Source organism: Equus asinus, chromosome 21 (genome assembly GCF_041296235.1).
Source record: "Equus asinus isolate D_3611 breed Donkey chromosome 21, EquAss-T2T_v2, whole genome shotgun sequence".
Lineage (NCBI taxonomy): Eukaryota > Metazoa > Chordata > Mammalia > Perissodactyla > Equidae > Equus > Equus asinus.
Window position 1 is genome coordinate 83,549,217 of NC_091810.1, and position 18,254 is coordinate 83,567,470.

An 18,254-nucleotide genomic window follows, 5' to 3' on the forward strand; every position below is an offset into this window, starting at 1 on the left:
CTAAATACCTCAGATAAGTGGAATCATGCAATATTTGTTCTTTTGTAAGAACAAATTTGTAGCTTTGTTATTTCAGTTAGCAGAATATCTTCAAGGTTCGTCCATCTTGCAGTATGTATTGGAACTTTATTTCTTTTTATGACTGAATATTTGATTGTATGGATATACCACATTTTCTTTATCCGTTCATCTGTTTGGGCACTTAGGTTGTCCCCCTCCTCCACAAACACACAGTGGAGGAACCACTACTTTTTAAAACTTAACAGTATCGTATACAAAGAGAATAAAATGACAAAAGGAGGCAGAAGCTAAGTACCAAATGGCACAGGGAAAAGGCCCAGAGGAGTGAAAATGCGTACAGTTGAGTTTGGGTGGCAGGAGGCCAGGTTTTAGGGTGGGATTCTCAGTGGTAGGAATAGTCACACAACTGAGGCTTTTCTCCTACTTTCCACACACATATTTTGTCATCACCACTATTTTCTGTCAAAGAACTTACAATTTCAAGAAAATGAAAATAGTTTCTTCTATTTTGAAAGCAGAATGTGATTCTGACAGTGATAATGCTTCATCGTTTAAGGCAATGAAATTAATATTTTTCCTGAGATGATTTGCATGAGTAAGTGGTAACCACTTCTGGGCTAGAATGTCAGACAGGGCTGTGTCTGTGGGGGACAGGAGTAAAGTGGAGAAGGGAAGGTGGGGAAAGAAGGAGCAGATTGGGAAGAGGAAAGAGTGAGAGAAGAGTAGGGAGGAGAGACTAATTTTGGGTACTGTGTGACAAAGTTCTAGGCAAGACTGGAGTAAATTCTCTTCAACAAAAGAACCTACTGAGCTGCCCCACAGAGAGCGTGCTCTTCACATAGAGTGTGTTCAATAATATCTACTAAATTACTTTCCTAAAGTGAGTACCTTCCTTTACCTCCTTTAAATTCTTTCAGTTCAGAGTGAGGTAGGCCATTAGCTTTCTCCAAATTTTTAGTGTTCCACCCTTCCTCTCTGCTCCCCGACTCCAAAATCTCCTAAGTTTCACTTCCTCTCAAAGCTGAGTTAACCCATGTTTAGTGCTTAGCATATTGTAAAAATGTAAATATCAATACATCTGGCTATTGATGGTATTGTTATTATTGACTTCTTCCATCTTTCCTTCTGTTTTCACTGGATTTTAGAACCATTAATTTTGCCTTTCTTTATTCTACTTGTTTTCTCTTTCTTGCTTTTATCCTAATTCTTATTGTTTCCATTAGAGTGCTAAAAAAATGTTGCCATGACCTCTGGCTTAATCAAGGTCTTTGTCTTTTTAATCTCTTTCTGATAGCCCATTGCAAGGATGCTTTAATCTAAGTGTTACAAAAGGGAAAATGATTATGTGCCTTATTTTTTGTCTTCCTAAGAAAGATGTAGATGGACTGTTGTTTGTCAAGCAATAATCTGCCATATGAGTGATGTTTTTATTGCAAGTTCTGCTATTACGTGTGTATATCTGTCCTATGTAATACAGCTGACTTAGAATGATTCTGTCCAGATTGCTCTGAAATTTTTTATATTTTTATAGAGATAACATTCAGTTGGTTTACCATAGGAGACTAGTAGCCTATGTCTCCTCTTTTATTTTTTTTCTGCTGTTGAATTTGCCAATGGTGGGTTCTTATATAATCTGAGTATTTGACTGAAGTCTTGTACAATTAACTTCTGCAGCCTCTCTTTTACATCTTCATAAAACTCTTCAGTTTCATGATTTGATTATAAACTTGATTCATTTTGATCATTTGGCACTTACAAGCAACATGAATATTATCGCACCTTCTAAGAAGGGCAAACATTTAATCCCTCATGATAAATTCCTTGCTTCCTCAGTGTGCCCAATGTAAGAAAGGGTGTGTCCTTTACCTTCTACTCTATTTCTCACTTATTATCATTATTCTTGTCTCTCAAACTCTACTTTATTAGTTTATTTAAGAACTAATTTTCTAGTTCTAGAGGTCGGAGCTTAGAAGCAGGTTCTTTTTCCTCTAAAGTAGTGGACCTTTACACAAAGATACAGACGAAAAATATTAATAAAGTACAAGCAAACTTAAATGCTGCCTCTAGCCCTCCTGATCCTCATGAGTTGCAGTGGGCAAGAGAGTGAAGAATCCCTATTCACACAGGGGTCTTAAGGGTTAGGCCATGGCTCAGCATGAGGATGGGTAGTAGCACTATGCAGACAGCCTTTGAGGCGTCAGAATATGGGCCCCTTTTCATCAGTTTGGAGGGAGGAATGGCTTCCCTCAGCAGGTCTCAGGAGTTACAGTTAACAGCAGAGATCCTATGCATGTCCTGATGTTTCACAATATCCTGGAAAGATGGTTTTTGGGTTCTCCCTTTCAGGTGGCCAGTTAGATATACTCTTTTCATTTTCATTCAGGGACAAGACTATCCAAGCACATTGGGGGTAATAAGGTACCTCAGGCTAGGCTGCTCAGATATAAGCTAGTAACCTATCAGTTCTTTGTAAATACTTATTTAAAAGCCAATCTCATTCACAAGTGTCAGATATCACATCTGTGCCTACATTTAAACCACTACACTAAATCAAGTTGCACAAGCCAGCTTTATATCTAAGACTTTTTACCATTTTAGGGATCAGTTTGGTAACTAAAGAAACTGTTATTACCAAGTGGCATTTCTTAGGTACCTTAAGGGGATTATCCTAAGGATTTCTACCAAGACAGTAGAGATGTCAGTATTAATTTTCTCAACCTTAGCAGAGAAGTGATCTTCGGCCTCGCGTTGTGGGTTGTAGCTTGGGAAACAGTGCCTCTTTTGGACGAAAATATTGGTTTCAGGCTTGCCACACTGAATTGTGCCCATTGTTCAAGCAGATATCAAACTATGCATCCTTTTAACCCATTTGTGTCCAGCATTTCAGGTTGATATACTGGTAGCCGGGCAGGCTGGTCTTCTGTCCTACTGTTTCATATTCCTCTACTCAGCCAAGTTGCTTCACACAGCTGAAATGGACAGGTAAATCCTGTCTGCCTCTGCCTCCATGTAAATCCTGTCAGAGGACCTGGAGCCACGAGATTAGTTCACGCCCCTTGTCTCTGTGAGGAAGGAGAAGTCAAGTTCGCACCTTGGTCAGAACATTGAGCAGGTCGTAGAAAGTTGTGATCACTGAACTGCACAGTGATCTTGCATGGGAGAGAAATCAAAATACTAGAAGCATGAAGTCATTAAAGAGACAAACTGATTTTGAAGCAAGTTGAGTCAAAAGACCCCAACAATTATCATCTAAAACTCGTTCTCTTAAAATAGACATAATTATTACTCTAGTTGGTGGCAGAGCCAGAACTCAAAACCAACATTTTTGACTCTTAAATTTCTTATCTCTAGAAAAAAAATATTTTCCCCCTCTCCTCTTTACTTGACTAATTGCTACATATGCCTCAAGTCCCAATTCAGGCATCCTTTCCACCTGGAAACCTGCTAAGATTCCCTATATTTGGGCTAGATGCCTTTTATATGTCTCCAACAGTTCCCCATACTTCATGTGGTTGCCTGCATTATTAACTCAATAAAATATTAAAGTTGAACTCATTTGTTGTCTCTTCCACCTGTCTGTAAGCTCAGTGGTTTCAGGGACCATGCCTGTTTTATTTGTTGTCTTATTTATAGAGCCTAGCATGGTGCTGTGCATATGGTACCTCAATTAATATTTATTGAAATGCTCACATGTTAAAAGACTTCATGTGCAAAAATGTAAGAACTAGTCAGGATTCCAGGTTCCCTTCAAGAACTGCATTCATGAAGCCTGAAATTAAATGAAAACTAGAGAGACTGAGGAAGATTTTTATGTATCCGTTTAGTATAAGCTGGCTTTTGTATCAGTGGGTCATGATATTATATTAATGGTGTTGAGAAATACCTGGAATATATTTGTTATAGACTAAGCCATTGACAGAAATGAATAAAAATTGCGCAGTGCAAATAACACTTTAAAGTATGCCGTTGGACTAAGATTAAATACACTAATGTGTGCCTGACAGGATACTGAATAAAACTTTCCTCTTCCCTCAAAATTAGCATCCAGGATCCCACAGTGGAGGACAAAATATCCTACTTTCAAAGGCAATCAATTAGGGCCAGATATAAGCGGCCTTCTACTTTAACTCTCACCAAAACCATCCTTCTTTTCTACTCCTTAGAATACGAGGGAGGGCAGTGGGTGTTCCAGTTATCTATTAAAGATAAGAAATCACTCCAAACCTTAGTGGCTTAAAACAAAAACAATCATTTTATTATCTGTCCTGGTTTCTGTAGATCAGGAATTTGGAAAGGACTTGTTGGGGCTGACTCAGGGTCTCTTATATACTTGAAGTCGGATGGGTGGCTGGAGTTGGAACAGCAGGGGCTGGAGCAGTTAGGGGCTGCCCGGGTATCTTTCTCTCTTCGTGTAGTCTCAGGGCTCTCCGTTTGGTTTCTCTACCTGGGCTGATTTGAGCTTCCTCACAGCATGGCAGCCTCAGAGCAGTCAAACTGCTTACCTGGTGGCTCAGAGCTCCAAGCACAAGTGTGGCAGCTAGGAAGGCATAGCTGTATCACCTTTTATGACCTAGCATCAGAAGTCACAATATGTCACTTCTGCCATACTCTGTTGGCTGAAACAGCCACAAAAGCCTGCCTACTTTTAATGAGAGGAGAGATTCTATTAAATATTAGAGACCCTAACTCTCTATTTAATAATGTCAAACTCACATTAAAAAAACCAAATATGTAGTATGGGAGATACTAGATTAGTGGCTCTCTTTGGAAAATACAATTTGTCACCAGGTTCATATTATCTGTTATGGACCTTTGGTCTAAGCAGAATGTTGTGCTTTTTCCTAATGGGGGAGGAGAGGAGGAAGTTCTCCTTTAAAGCTGATTGAGGGTGAAGGTTACCAGATCATTAGTTGCAACAGGTGTGCCTTCTCATCCCCTTGTTGGAAATCAGGTTAGATAGTACATTTTAATTTGTCCTTTGCTTGTTTGAGCAAAGAGAAATAAAATTGGAGAGAATAAGGCCACAGTGAGTGGCCTGTACACTTGTTGGAGTGGTAAGGATATGTGAATTTCCTGGGGTGAAGTGAATACTATTGGTGCCTGCCCAAGACAGCTGCCCACCAGGCAAGAGGACCAAGTAGCAAAAATTTGTGAGCATAAACCCTAGGGCAGGAAGCTCTCCCATATCAGAGATTTGTGCCCTGGGGAGGCCCTACAGCATTTACCCAAGATAGCCTGCATTCGGATGCCTGCAGCCTAGACAGTGTCAATGGCCTATCAGAGTTAACAGAGAAACAAAGACAACAATCAAAGAGAGAATTCTAACATGTATTAGAGTCAGGGTTCAGCCTGAGACAAAGAATCAGTAGGATTTATTACAAGGAATTGGCTAATGCAATTATGGGGGCTGGATAAGCAAGTCTGAAGTCTGAAGGGCAGGCAATCAGGAAGAGATCAAGAGCATGCTGGAACCCCACGAGCAGCGGTTGAAGCTTGTTGTTCACAGGCAGTAAGGAAAGGAAGATCAGGATGGAACTCCAAGTGCATGAACTATTTGGAATCTCTGAGCTCAAGGAAAGCCTAAGCCCTTTTTTTTTGAGGAAGATTAGCCCTGAGCTAACTATTGCCAATCCTCCTCTTTTTGCTGAGGGAGACTGGCCCTGAGCTAACATCAATGCCCATCTTCCTTTACTTTATACGTGGGATGCCTACCACAGCATGGCTTTTGCCAAGTGGTGCCATGTCCACACCTGGGATCCAAACCGGCAAACCCTGGGCTGCCAAGAAGCGGAACGTGCAAACTTAACCACTGCGCCACCTGGCCAGCCCCAGTGAGCCCTCTTTTAAAGGGCTCACCTGATTAGGTCAGGCCCATCCCAGATAGTTTTTCTTTTTATTAAAGTCAATTGATTAGGGACTTTGATCACATCTGCAAAGTACCTTCACAGCAGCACCTAAATTAGTGTTTGGTTAGATAACTGGGGAATGTAGTTCAGCCTAGCCAACTTTATACATCAAAAAGCCATCACATTACAGCAGCCAATATATGAAACATGTCCCTTTCCTTTCCCTTCCTCCCTGTGACAATAAGCCAGGGGAGCTAGAAGCTCGAAGAGGAGGATGGAGGAAGCATCCCAGAGGCAGACCATATCGCCCTTCTATGGACTCCAAAGGGAGGGAATGGGAGAAGTAGTAAAATAGCAGACCACATTGTGTCTCTATTCATGCCCCTTGAGCTACAAATATGGCCTGCAGTGGAGGAGGGGAAAGCTTTGAATAGATATGCAACGAAGTTTTAACAGTGAACAGCAAGTGGGAAGTTATGGGATCTAACTGCGATGTCATTAAGATACTTGCTGACTAGCAAGGAAAGGAGATTTAACATAGCAAATTTGGGTACAATGTCTGGAGACAAGCTCCACTGAATTGAGACAACTGAATAAAAAAATTGTTGGATTACAAGTATTAGAAGAACTACTGCAGATGTTAAACGAGGAAGAAAAAAATAAGCTGCTAGAGTGGTCAGGGAAGGCTTGTTTCCGAAAGGCAGAATTTGGACTGGACCTTCTTAAAAGATAAGCAGTGTTTAGAAAGTTGGAGCAGAGGGGAAACTAATGAGAATAAAGGCTTAGAGAAGTGATTTGTACATGTGGGGAGTGAGGACAGGGAGGACACTGAACTGATCAGAGCAAAGTATGTGAATTAAGGAGCCAGGTGTTGATAGAGGCTGGACAAAGCAGTCTTGAGAGCCAGGCAGGGGAGTTGAGATTCACTGAGGTAGTCAGTAGGAAATCACTGTAGGTTCTTAAATGGGGAAAGCTTGAGGGAAATTTTTTGTTTTGAATCTTTAAAAGAAGATTAATATGACAGTGGTATAATATAGATGGGTTTTAGTGGAGAAGGACTGGGATTCGAGGGGGCTGGTTAGGATGCTGTTGCAATATTCTAGGTAGGAATTCATGATAACCTGATCCAGAATCACAAAGGTAAAAAGGAATTGGAGGAGAAAGGAAAAGACAAAAACAATGAGATTGATGACCAAATGGAAGTGTGACAGCAGAAAGGATAATTCAGAGCATTCCTTGGTTTCTAACTTGGGGAACTGGAAAAATGGTGATATTGCAAACATAAATGAGGAAGTTAGGCAAGAAAAATCTATTTGGGAGACCAAAGTGATTAACTCAGTTTGGAATTATTGAACCTGAAGTCTTGAAGTGGAAATGTCCTGATAAAAATTGGAAAAAAAGAACATCCAACTAGCCTGATAGCAATATACAGGAAGGACTGCAAGTGGGAGGTCCAGGCTAAGAAACTAAAGGGCTTGGAGGCACAGGTGGTGTTTTTTCAAATGACTTCTTCCAACTGAAGGTGGTGTTTAGAAGAGAAAGGAGTAAATAGGAATGGAACAGTTGGCTACCCAGATGGTGTCAAAGAACAAAATAGGATTTGATTTCTGGACCATGGTTTAAGATCCTGGAACTGATGAGTTTTTGGCAAGGAACAGGGCGTATGTCATGAAGACAAAAAAAATCAAAAGGTTTCTTTTTTTTTTCTTAGGAGGAAGAAGAGGAATCATTAGGAAGGAAATAGGAAATTGTTCATTGAAAGAGAGAGAGAAAGAACAAAAGAGAACTGAGTGAATAAATACAGGTCTCAAAGAAAGAGTAACATTGTGGAAGATACTCAGTATTTCAAAAGAGTAAATTGTAGGTGAAAGGAAGCTGAATTTATTAACATTTCGTGAGGGTTTACTATATGCCAGCACTGTGGCAAATTCTTTATATGCATTATCTCATTTAATCCTTACAACAAGCTTAAGTTTTTTCCCACTCAACAATATGTCATGGACATTTTTCCATGTCAATAAAGTTCTGCATTGTTGTTTTTAATGGATGCATAGCATAATATTTCATTGTATGAAGGGTAATTGTAGTAAGCTACCATGAACTCTCCTATTCATACATTTTTTCCACACTTTTTTGTATGCTCTCTTAAATTAACAGATGAACATTTTGTTTTAGTTTATAATTTAATTTTTTGAACAATATCGTGATTCAAAAATAAAAATCTAAATAAGTATACAATAAAAAGGCTTTCTTCGATTCTTGTTCCCTGTCTCACCCCAACAATTATTAGTTTCCTTTGTATTTTTCCATAATTTCTTTATGTTATATAATCAAATATAAATACATATTCTTATTTTTTCCTTTTTTTTTTTTTACACATAAGGTAAAAAGCATCTTGTGATCATCTCTTTAGGGTAAAATCTTAGAAGTAGTATTGGTGAATTAGAGAGTAACTTCAGTTAAAATCTTAATACATATTGCCCAATTGCTCATCAGTAAGGTTGTACACACCAATGCATGAATGTCACTAAATCCATTTTATTTATTTTCTAATTTCAGTGTATCTATATATCTGAAAAACGTATGGGCATCCCAGAATAAATGTTTAAAAATCACTATAATTTGTAATATAAGGCTAATTCTGGTATTATACAGAAGTGATTATGCAAAAGACTTTGGACTTATGCATTTATAATTTATAGTATAGACAAATGGACACAATGAGAAGGAAAGATTTGGTTTAAGCTGTTATTTATTTTTCTGTGTTTTTTTAATTGCATTGGCAGAGAGACAGGTAGGAATGAAGAGATGGAAAAATATCAGAAGGCTGTGATGTAAAGTTAGGAATTAGAGCTGAGTGAGACAAAGAATAAGTAGAGTGAGGAATAGGAGCAGACTTAAGATGAGAGTGAAAAAAGGGTAGACAATTTCATTGGACCTCATACACCAGATAAGGTGTATTGCCAGATCCTCTCTTCCTATTACTTGTTTTAAAACTTTTTTGGTCCAATCTTACTTTATATTATTGAATTGGTGCATATAATAGAAATTAAAATTAAATTTCAACTGAATGAATATGTATGTTTGTCTTTTTTTCCTCTTCTTAAATAGAATTGATTATCTGAAGAAATGGATACTTCTCCCTCCAAAAAATATCCAGTGAAAAAACGGGTGAAAATACATCCCAAAACAGTGATGGTGAAATATACTTCTCATTACCCTCAGCCTGGGGATGATGGATATGAGGAAATCAATGAAGACTATGGAAATTTTATGGAAGAAAATCCAAAGAAAGGCCTGCTGAGTGAAATGAAAAGAAAAGGAAGAACTTTCTTTGGAACCATGGATACCCGACCTCCACCGACAGAAGACCCAATGAGCAGTGAGATTGGGCAATTCCAGAGTTTTGCAGAAAAAAATATTTTTCAATCCAGAAAAATGTGGATAGTGCTGTTTGGGTCTGCTTTGGCTCATGGATGTGTAGCTCTTATCACGAGGCTTGTTTCTGATCGTTCTAAAGTTCCATCTCTAGAACTGATTTTTATCCGCTCTGTCTTGCAGGTCTTATCTGTGTTAGTTGTGTGTTACTACCAGGAGGCCCCTTTTGGACCCAGTGGATACAGATTACGACTCTTCTTTTATGGTGTATGCAATGTCATCTCTATCACCTGTGCTTATACATCATTTTCAATAGTTCCTCCAAGCAATGGGACCACTATGTGGAGAGCCACAACCACAGTCTTTAGTGCCATTTTGGCTTTTTTACTTGTAGATGAGAAAATGGCTTATGTTGACATGGCTACAGTTGTTTGCAGCATCTTAGGTGTTTGTCTTGTCATGATCCCTAACATTGTTGATGAAGACAATTCTTTGTTAAATGCCTGGAAAGAAGCCTTTGGGTACACTATGACCGTGATGGCTGGACTGACCACTGCTCTTTCCATGATAGTATACAGATCCATTAAGGAGAAGATCAGCATGTGGACTGCACTGTTTACCTTTGGTTGGACTGGGACAGTCTGGGGAGTATCTACTATGTTCATTCTTCAGGAACCCATCATTCCATTAGATGGAGAAACCTGGAGTTATCTCATTGCTATATGTGTCTGTTCTACTGCAGCATTCCTAGGAGTTTATTATGCTTTGGACAAATTCCATCCAGCTTTGGTTAGCACAGTACAACATCTGGAGATTGTGGTAGCTATGGTCTTGCAGCTTCTAGTGTTACACATATTTCCTAGTGTCTATGATGTCTTTGGAGGGGTAATCATTATGATTAGTGTTTTTGTCCTTGCTGGCTATAAACTTTACTGGAGGAATTTAAGGAGGCAGGATTATCAGGAAATACTAGACTCTCCCATTAAATGAATACCTGATTATTATCTTGTTAACATTATTAATAGGTACACTGCCATTTTAATGTTTACCTATAAATGTCTTTTGTGTTGTATAATTGACAGAGTGCTACATAATATATAATTAATATATGCAGATGTAGAAAAATTTATTCTAGTCTAATATATTCAAAGACAAATATTAAATATGTGAAATATTATGAACCTGGTGTCTTTACTGTTATTAACAAAAAGTAATTATGGTAGAAGGAGAATGTTAACTTTCATCACTAAAGAACATAAGACTTGTTCATGACCAATGTTCTACAAATGTTCAACAAAAACCCTTCAATATTAAAAAATCTTCATTTGTGAAAAGTTCACTGTAAGTTTATAGGCTAAATACCAACCCCTGTTTTGTCGTCTACTTGTGTTAGAAAACTAGACATGATTGGGTTGGATAAGGGAGCTTAAGTTGAGGCAAGAAAAAGGGAACAAAGGAACGGAGATGGCTTTTCAGTGACAATGGTGGTGGTTCTACCTTAGAATAGGAAATTGGTCTTCTCCTTTCTATGGCCACGTTAGACAATGCATAGGAATAGGAAAACCGGATTCTTGCCAGCTGTACTTAGTCTATGCCATTTTGTGTCTGACAGTGGGAGACCTAATGTTGGGGCAGGGTCTACTTATCCTCATTGATACAGATCTCTTCCAAACTGCCCTTGTTTATGATTTTGTAGCAAGTACAAATGTGAACTGCAGTAAGGTACTCCCTACCCCTGAAAAAGAGACCAGCAGTAATCATAGTATAGCAGAAAACTGATAACAACTTGGTGTCCTGAGATTCTTTACAAAAGGGCCTAAAAATCTGTAAAAGCATATAAGGTGGCATTCATTTGGGCAATTTTTACTAATTTAGCATAAACAAATGTTGATATGGTATTGGTTATTAAACAATTGTTATTGTTATTGAGCTATCTTAGCTCCAGATTCACCCTTTACTTTCCTCTGTGATGCTATGGCTCAGACCCTGCAAACTACATTTTTCCTATGCCAGCTGGTGTCTCACTAGGTTCCACCAATAAAGGGTGTTAGAGGGAGATGAAGACAGGAGAAGGGGAGAAAGGACGTTCTCCCTTCTGTTTGCTCGCAGTCTCTGTCATTGTTACCCCAACAATACGCAACAGCCCTTTGCTCCAGCAGCAGCAATCAATCTCAGCCTTGAGCTTCTTTTGGCACTCCTCCACCTCCCAAACCAGCCTCATCATATCCCTCCCAGTAGTAGTAGGACCAGTTGGACAGCAGCCTCTTAGGCATCTGAGCTGCAGCTCAGCTGGGTCATTCTGCTGAGCTTCTGAGACCTGATAATCCAGCTTCGATTCTTCTTTTTCACTAGCCCTAGGGGCGGCAGCTGCTCTCTACAGTTATCACCTCTGGGCTACTTCACTGTTCCCTTTTTGCTTTTTTAGTCCATCAATACCCAATACTAAATGCTCCCTGTTGTAATATCTTGTGATTTCTGTTTTCTTGACTATTATGTCTCCAAACCTTCCCCAAAGAAACCCCCAGTCATTAGTAGGGTGTCTGTGCTTTTGTGAAAATATTAACCTTCAGATTTCCCAGGAATTACTGGACACTGGCTCTTGATAGAAATTATCCAGATTGAAGCACAGAAAGAAAAAGGTTTGAAAAAAATGAACACACCCTGGAATGACCTGTACTAAGGCCTAAGAAGTGTAGCTGAAGTGTAAGTGTCATTTCAAAAGAAGAGAGAGAGAATGGGGCAGAAAAGAGTATTTGAAGAAATATCTGCTAAAAGTTTTCCAAATTTGATAAGAGGAAACAATAGCAATCCAAAAATCTAGGGAAATAAGTGAACCCAAGCAGGATAAATGCACAGAAAACTACACCTAGAAACAGTGTAACTGCTGATGAAGACAAAGAAACAAAATCTTAAAAGCAGCCAGAGAAAAATATATATGACATACAGGAAAACAGTGGTAAGAATTACAGCTGGCTTGTCATCAGAAACAACGGAGGCCAGAAAACAACAGAATGACATTTTAAAGTGCTGCAAGAAAACCCTTTGATGGTTTCTCATTGCCTGTAGGATAAAGTCTAAGGTCCTTAACTTCCACAACCCACTATTGCTCACATTTCTAATCATCTGTGCCGGCAATGCTCCACCGTTGCTTAATACCTTTTTTACGCAGGCCTCTCTATGTGGAAAGCCCTTCTCTTCTTTGCCTATTCAATTCTCTGACTAGCCTGACCACACAACTCCCCTCCCACTGTGGCTTAACTTCCCCTGTGTGTATCTATTGCTGTATTTACTACATTAATAATAAGTGTCTGTTTAAATCTCATTCTCTGACACTAGATTGAGCTCCTTTAAGATGGATCTTTAGATCTGTAGTACCTATTGTAGCGCTTATTACAAAGTAGACTCTTAATAAATTTTTGTTGAATTAATTCCCAGAAAAGTATAACAATACTCAATCCAGAAATTAAATTTAGTTACCAGGGTCCACTAATTTCTAGACATCATAGTCAAGCCTGTGATTAGTTACTTCTTGCTGTTTAGTAGGTAGGGCTTTTTTTTTGTCCTAAACAGTCCTGTCTGACAGTGATGCTAAACCAGATCATTCTCTCTAATCATTTCTAACTAACATAAGTTTCTAACTAACATAAGTTAGAAATGATACCATAAGCTATCAGTAGTTTCCTGGGAAAGGCCTTTAGACATGGAGGCTCATTTTTCCCTTCCTTGTCTTCCTAAATCTTTTCCTTTGGGATTAATGAAGTGAGCCACCTGCATGTTTTCATCCTAGACAGATTAGCTACCCATATCTGAAGCCCCATTTCCAGTCCATAGGTCATAAGTTTTGACCTAAATTTTGTTGTTGCCTGATTCTGGCTAGTCCCTGGTCCACTCAGCACTAATTAGGAGCGGTGATTCCCGTTTTTGGTTTGGGTTCCGCAAAAAAGAGAGGAAGAAGCAGCCTCGTGGATGTTTGTGTTCGAAAGTTGGGGAGACAGAGCGTATGAAAGGAAGTGTCTGGGAAAACTCCCACCTCATAAGGACATGGTCTCCATTCCTTTTAAGTACACTATACTGCAATTTCATACATGACCTTCTGCCTGTCTATCCTTCCACCCAATGCTTCCTCTTTCATTGCTGTTTCCTTATTTTTCTTCTTCAACTCCTTCTCTTTTTCATATATTGAATTTTTCTTTTTTTAAAGAGTTCCTGCTAAGAATGGGTGATGAGGCAACTTAAAGAAGGAAAACTAAAAGGAAGTTACATGTTTACAGACAACTGAAACCCTTTTATGAAAAAGCTCTCTTCCTTACTTCTATTGCTTAAATAGGTGGTACACAGTAGTCAAAAGATCTGGATTAAAATCTTGTGAAGAGTCTGTTTAGATCATTGACCCATTCAAATACATATTCCCTTGCAAAATAAAATCTAAACTTATGACTTCAGCATATTTTTTTCTGGGTTTATTTTCCCCACTGAAGATGGTGGTATAAGCTACTTGATGGCAAGGACTACTTTACCTGTTGTATTCATATTCAGACCCCCGTCCCCATCACATGTTAAATATGTAACTAGAATTGAGCCAGGTTTTGCTAACAGTTTGCTGTGTGATTTTTGGAGAAATACTTTTAACCTCTGTACAACGGTTTCTCCAGCTTCAAAAATGAATATAATAATATCTCAATCCATAAACTTTATAAGATCTGTCAACAAATAAAACTATTGTATTAGTCAGCTCGGGCTGCCATAACAAAATTCCACCGGCTTAAACAGCAGGAATTTAATTTCTCACAGTTCTGGAGGCTGGAAGTCCCACATCAGGGTGCCAGCACAGTCAGTTTCTGGTGAGAGCTCTCTTCCTAGCTTGCACCTGGTGGCCTGCTCACTGTGTGTCCTCTCATGGGAGACATCTCCAAATACAGTCACACTGGGCTTTAGGGCTTTAACATGAATTTTGGGAGGGGTCACCATTCAGTCCGTAGCAACCATGATAAAATATGCAAAGGTATTTAGACCCTTAGAATAAATTCAAAACTCATTATTCACTTTGGATGCTAATGATGGAATGTAGCCATGCTGTGGCTCAGTTTCACGGTCTACCTGCCCCAGCCAGCTTGAGGCCAGAAAGGGGCCAGAGGTGATTTGTGCTTGACCTTATGATCCTCTATGTGGCAAGCAAACCACATAATCTATCAGCCCTCAAATGAATAACTGAAGTTAAATGCAGAAAAGCGTGAACTCCTGGAACTTACAGTCAGGGCCAGGATTAAAGGAGGGAAAGGAAAATGTATGAACGCCTGAGACAATGCTTACTGACCATCTGTCCTGTGCGAGGCACTGGGGAAAGGTCGAATGACATGGCTCCTGACTTAGTGGAGTTCACGGTCCAGGCAGGGATACGGACCAACTATTTCAACAGCCTGGATGGGGAAAATACCTGTGTTCCCTGAGAGGCTCCCTAAGGAGGCCACGCCTCGGCTGAGCCACGGAGGGATGAGGCAGGCGCGGGGCCGCGGCACTGGCGTGGGACCACCGACTTCCGCAGCCCCGCAGGGGGCTGGGGCTGGGCCACCAAGAGCGGGCAGACCTGCTGGCACCGACGGTCAGTGTCCTCCTCACAGCAGGACCACCGCAGACCAGACTGGAAACTCCCTACGCAGCAGGCCACTTCGAAGGCTCTCAGGCTGTTTATTTCGGTTTGTGGCTCAAATGAGGCACACGTCTTACATTTTTCTCTCAGGTCCCCATTTCCAGGCCTTTTGCTTTTTCACTCTCTGCCCCTGACAACCTTCATCTGACAAGACCCTCTTCAGGTGCAGAAACCAGGAGGAAGACCCCAGAGCGGCTGGGGCTGAACCAGGGGAGCAGTAATTTGGGCCGCGGAGCCTGTCCCGCGGCGCCCAGAGGGAAGGCCCAAAGCACTCAGCCGGGAGGTAAAACGAAGAGAGTCACTACTGCCGGACGTTCCTCAGCCTCTTACTCGCTCTCCGCCGCGCAGCCTCAGCTCGCTCCAGGCCCAGCCCAGCGCTTGATTGACAAGCCGGCCCGCCCAACCCCGGCGCGACGCAGACAGCTCTCGCGTCAGGGGTAGGCGGGAGGGGGGCGGTAGAGCCTATCAGATTGGGCCAGAAGGGGGTTTCCTGCCCGCGAGGACCCGCCCGCCGCCTGGCGGCCAGTCGGCGCTGCAGCCCCGCCCGCCCGCCGCGGGCACCCCGCCCCTCTCCCGAGAGCTACGCGGCGGCTGAGCGGAGGCCTCGTGCCGTAACGGCCATCGCGGCGACCGCGGCGTCGTCCCGGTGCCCTCCTCAGGTGAGCTGGCGCCGCCCGGGCCCGGCAGCGTGAAGGCGAGCCGGCCCTGCTGGCCGGCAGACGCGCAGACAGCCTCTCCTTCCTCCGTGCGTCCACACAGCTTGTTCACTTGCTGCGTCGCTTCCTCTTCCCCGGCGAAGTTAGCCCTGGGGGCGCCGTCTGCCGGCCCGGAGCTGAGCCGGAGGGGGCGGGGAGGCCGCTCGGCCGGGCCTGGGCGTTTGTCCCGCGGCTTTGTGGGACCTCCGGCTACTGCCCCGGGCGGCGCGGCCCCGCGGCTTCCCTGGCCGTCCCCGCAGCGCCGGGTCGGGGTGAGCGCCCCGGCGGCCGCCCCTGCGAGGCTGGGAGGTCGAGTGTGCGGCGCGCGCGTTCCCTGTGTCTTTTCCTCCCGAAGAAGTCCTGTTGCCTGTCGTGGCGTAATCCGAGGTGGGGAAGGTAGGGACTTGGGAGAGGAGGAAAGGGGCGCGCTCAGCTCCATCGGGGAGCAGGGGAGGGAGCCGTGCCCGGCGCCGAGGGTGGACAGCCTGGGATGCGCCTCTGCCCCTCCCCCATCCCCACCCCCCTCCCCCTGCCGGTTCCCGGTTCTCGGGAAATCTGGGTTATTTGAATCGTCTGGACCTACTGTAGATTTGTACGCAAGTTGCTTGGGCTGTGAGCTTTTGGCTTGAATTGTTGTATATCCGGGAAAAAAAATTGTCTCGGTAGGCTGGTTTTGTAACCTTACGTGTTTCCCTAAAAGTTAAATTTGCCGTTAGAAGCTCGGGAAGCTGTTCAGGGCTGAGAACCGTAACATTAAAGGTGCTCAAATCGTGTTGAACTGATGAACTGGTCACCTAAAAATAATTTTATCCGTTAGATTTGATAAGAAACCATTGGAGTTAGGCAAGAAGGACGTTAAGGAGGATTTTCTAACCACTTCTTGGGTGGTGAGCAAAGAAACTCAATGTCCGGTCAAAAGGGGTAAGTGTTGCAAGAAGTATTCATTTTTGAAAATCTTACTTTGGTAGATTTATGAAAAAGCAGCCCTAGAATTTATTAAGCACCTGGAAACCACTGTGCCTCAAGTTTCCGTCTGCAGTGAGGTCACAAAGTAAATGGGAAAAAAGTCCAAGAAGGAGGTTTTGTTTGTTTGGGAATTGTCAATAATGTTCAGTTCTTAAATAGGCATCCCGTTTACAGTTTGATAGTAACTCCAGAAATATTTATTGGTTGATTAATGGTGGTTTCATTCCATCTTGATCACAACCTCTGGGATCTTCTTTGGGAAAATTGTGATCCGTAGGAATTAGCTATAATATTTGTAAACACTACTTGCAATGTTCAAGACTCCAGCTGTGCTTGTTCACGTATTAAATTTTGAATTGTTTGCTTTATTTTTCTAAGCATTATCTTTTAGTCCAGATTTTACCAGTGCTTTCAGGCCAGTGTAAATAGAACTTGAAGTGTACATAGAATGTTTTGTTAGATATTGAGTGATACTTTATGCTGCTGGATTTATTTTTCTTTTGGACCTTTGAGAACTTTCCTGCCAAAGCTCAAGTTAGATTTGATGTGATTATTGTTATAAAGCACTTGTCAGAAAGACTTGACTTAAATAGAGACGCAGTCTCTTTTTTGGTCATAATTTATTAATAACTTTTACAGTTTGTTCACCTTTATCATATGGCAAAATACCGAATATTCTCTACCTGCACCAGAAGACTAAATGATTATTTGTATAGTTAGTAAGTAAAATTGGAGGAAACTCTCGAAATCACTAAGCAAGTCGGCAAGTTCTTCATAAATACTTTGCTGTTTTCAGAAGACAACTGACAGGGCCAAAAATGACATTTAAAGATTATTTAATTAAGGCAACAATTTTATCTGGATGATCTTTACCTTAAATTACTTCAGAGGTAGAATTTTTAGTCTTCCCTTCAAAAACTGTTGCCATGTGCTGATTTTTAAAATTTAAATTTTTTTTTGCTGAGGAAAATTCGCCCTGAACTAACATCTGTGCCAACCTTCCTCTATTTTTATTGTGTGGGCTGGCAGCACAGTATGGCAGGTAACAGAGCGGTGTAGGTCCATGCCTGGGCACTGAACCCAGGCTGCTGAAGCAGACCTCACAGAGCTTAACCACTAGGCCACCAGGGCTGGCCCTCCATATGCTGATTTTGTTTTGGTGATATTATCATGCTTTCAATTACCCAGACACAAACCTTGGTTTTATCTTTTACTTCCTCTAGCCACATAACTTAACATCGGTCAATTTTTGTCAGCCATTTTTTGAAATTTCTTTCGGGTATTTGTTCTTTTCAGTAGCTTTTAGTTGAATTTTCTGCCTGACTTTTCTCCCTGCTCGGTGTGTCCTGCCTTCTGCCTTAATCTTAAAATAATGCTTCGAACATGTCCCTCACTGTTAAACCAAGGACTGCTCCCTGTTGTCTACAGAGTATATAGTTCAGAATTCCTAGCCTTTTGACAATCTGTTGAAAATCTGTTTTTTCTAATGACAGCATTCTCTCTCTGTGGGAGCTGTCCACTTTAACCAAACTAGTCTCTTTTAGTTAGATTTTGTATTTTTCTGCCCTCATATCTGTTGAGACTTTGAATGCCTATGCATAGCCTGTCTATTCTTTAAAAGAAATTTTCCCTCCTCAATTATTTACGTGGCAAATGAAGTCAAGTTTTGTTGAAGTTTCATTTTTGGTCCTTCAGTGCAGT

General features: G+C 41.4%; 2 protein-coding genes across 15 annotated transcripts in view; both read left to right on the forward strand.

Annotated features, from left to right (window-relative positions):
• The window catches only part of SLC35G2 (solute carrier family 35 member G2), a 32,989-nt gene extending 22,407 nt beyond the window's left edge, over nt 1–10,582 (forward strand). For all 5 annotated transcript variants that reach the window (XM_044754940.2, XM_014851960.3, XM_014851958.3 and 2 more), the window contains exon 2: nt 8,979–10,582. In XM_044754940.2, coding sequence (XP_044610875.1) covers nt 8,997–10,235 — 1,239 coding nt within the window. In that variant the 5' untranslated portion in view covers nt 8,979–8,996 and the 3' untranslated portion in view covers nt 10,236–10,582. The remainder of the gene's footprint in view (nt 1–8,978) is intronic.
• Nucleotides 10,583–15,373: 4,791 nt separating this feature from the next.
• The window catches only part of NCK1 (NCK adaptor protein 1), a 73,082-nt gene continuing 70,201 nt past the window's right edge, over nt 15,374–18,254 (forward strand). For 2 of the 10 annotated variants that reach the window (XM_044754178.2, XM_044754179.2), the window contains exon 1: nt 15,413–15,551. The gene's annotated coding sequence lies outside the window, so the exon portion shown is untranslated. Of the gene's footprint in view, nt 15,984–18,254 lie in introns of all 10 variants that reach the window. The other 8 variants (XM_014851961.3, XM_014851962.3, XM_044754180.2 and 5 more) reach the window with 8 other exon arrangements.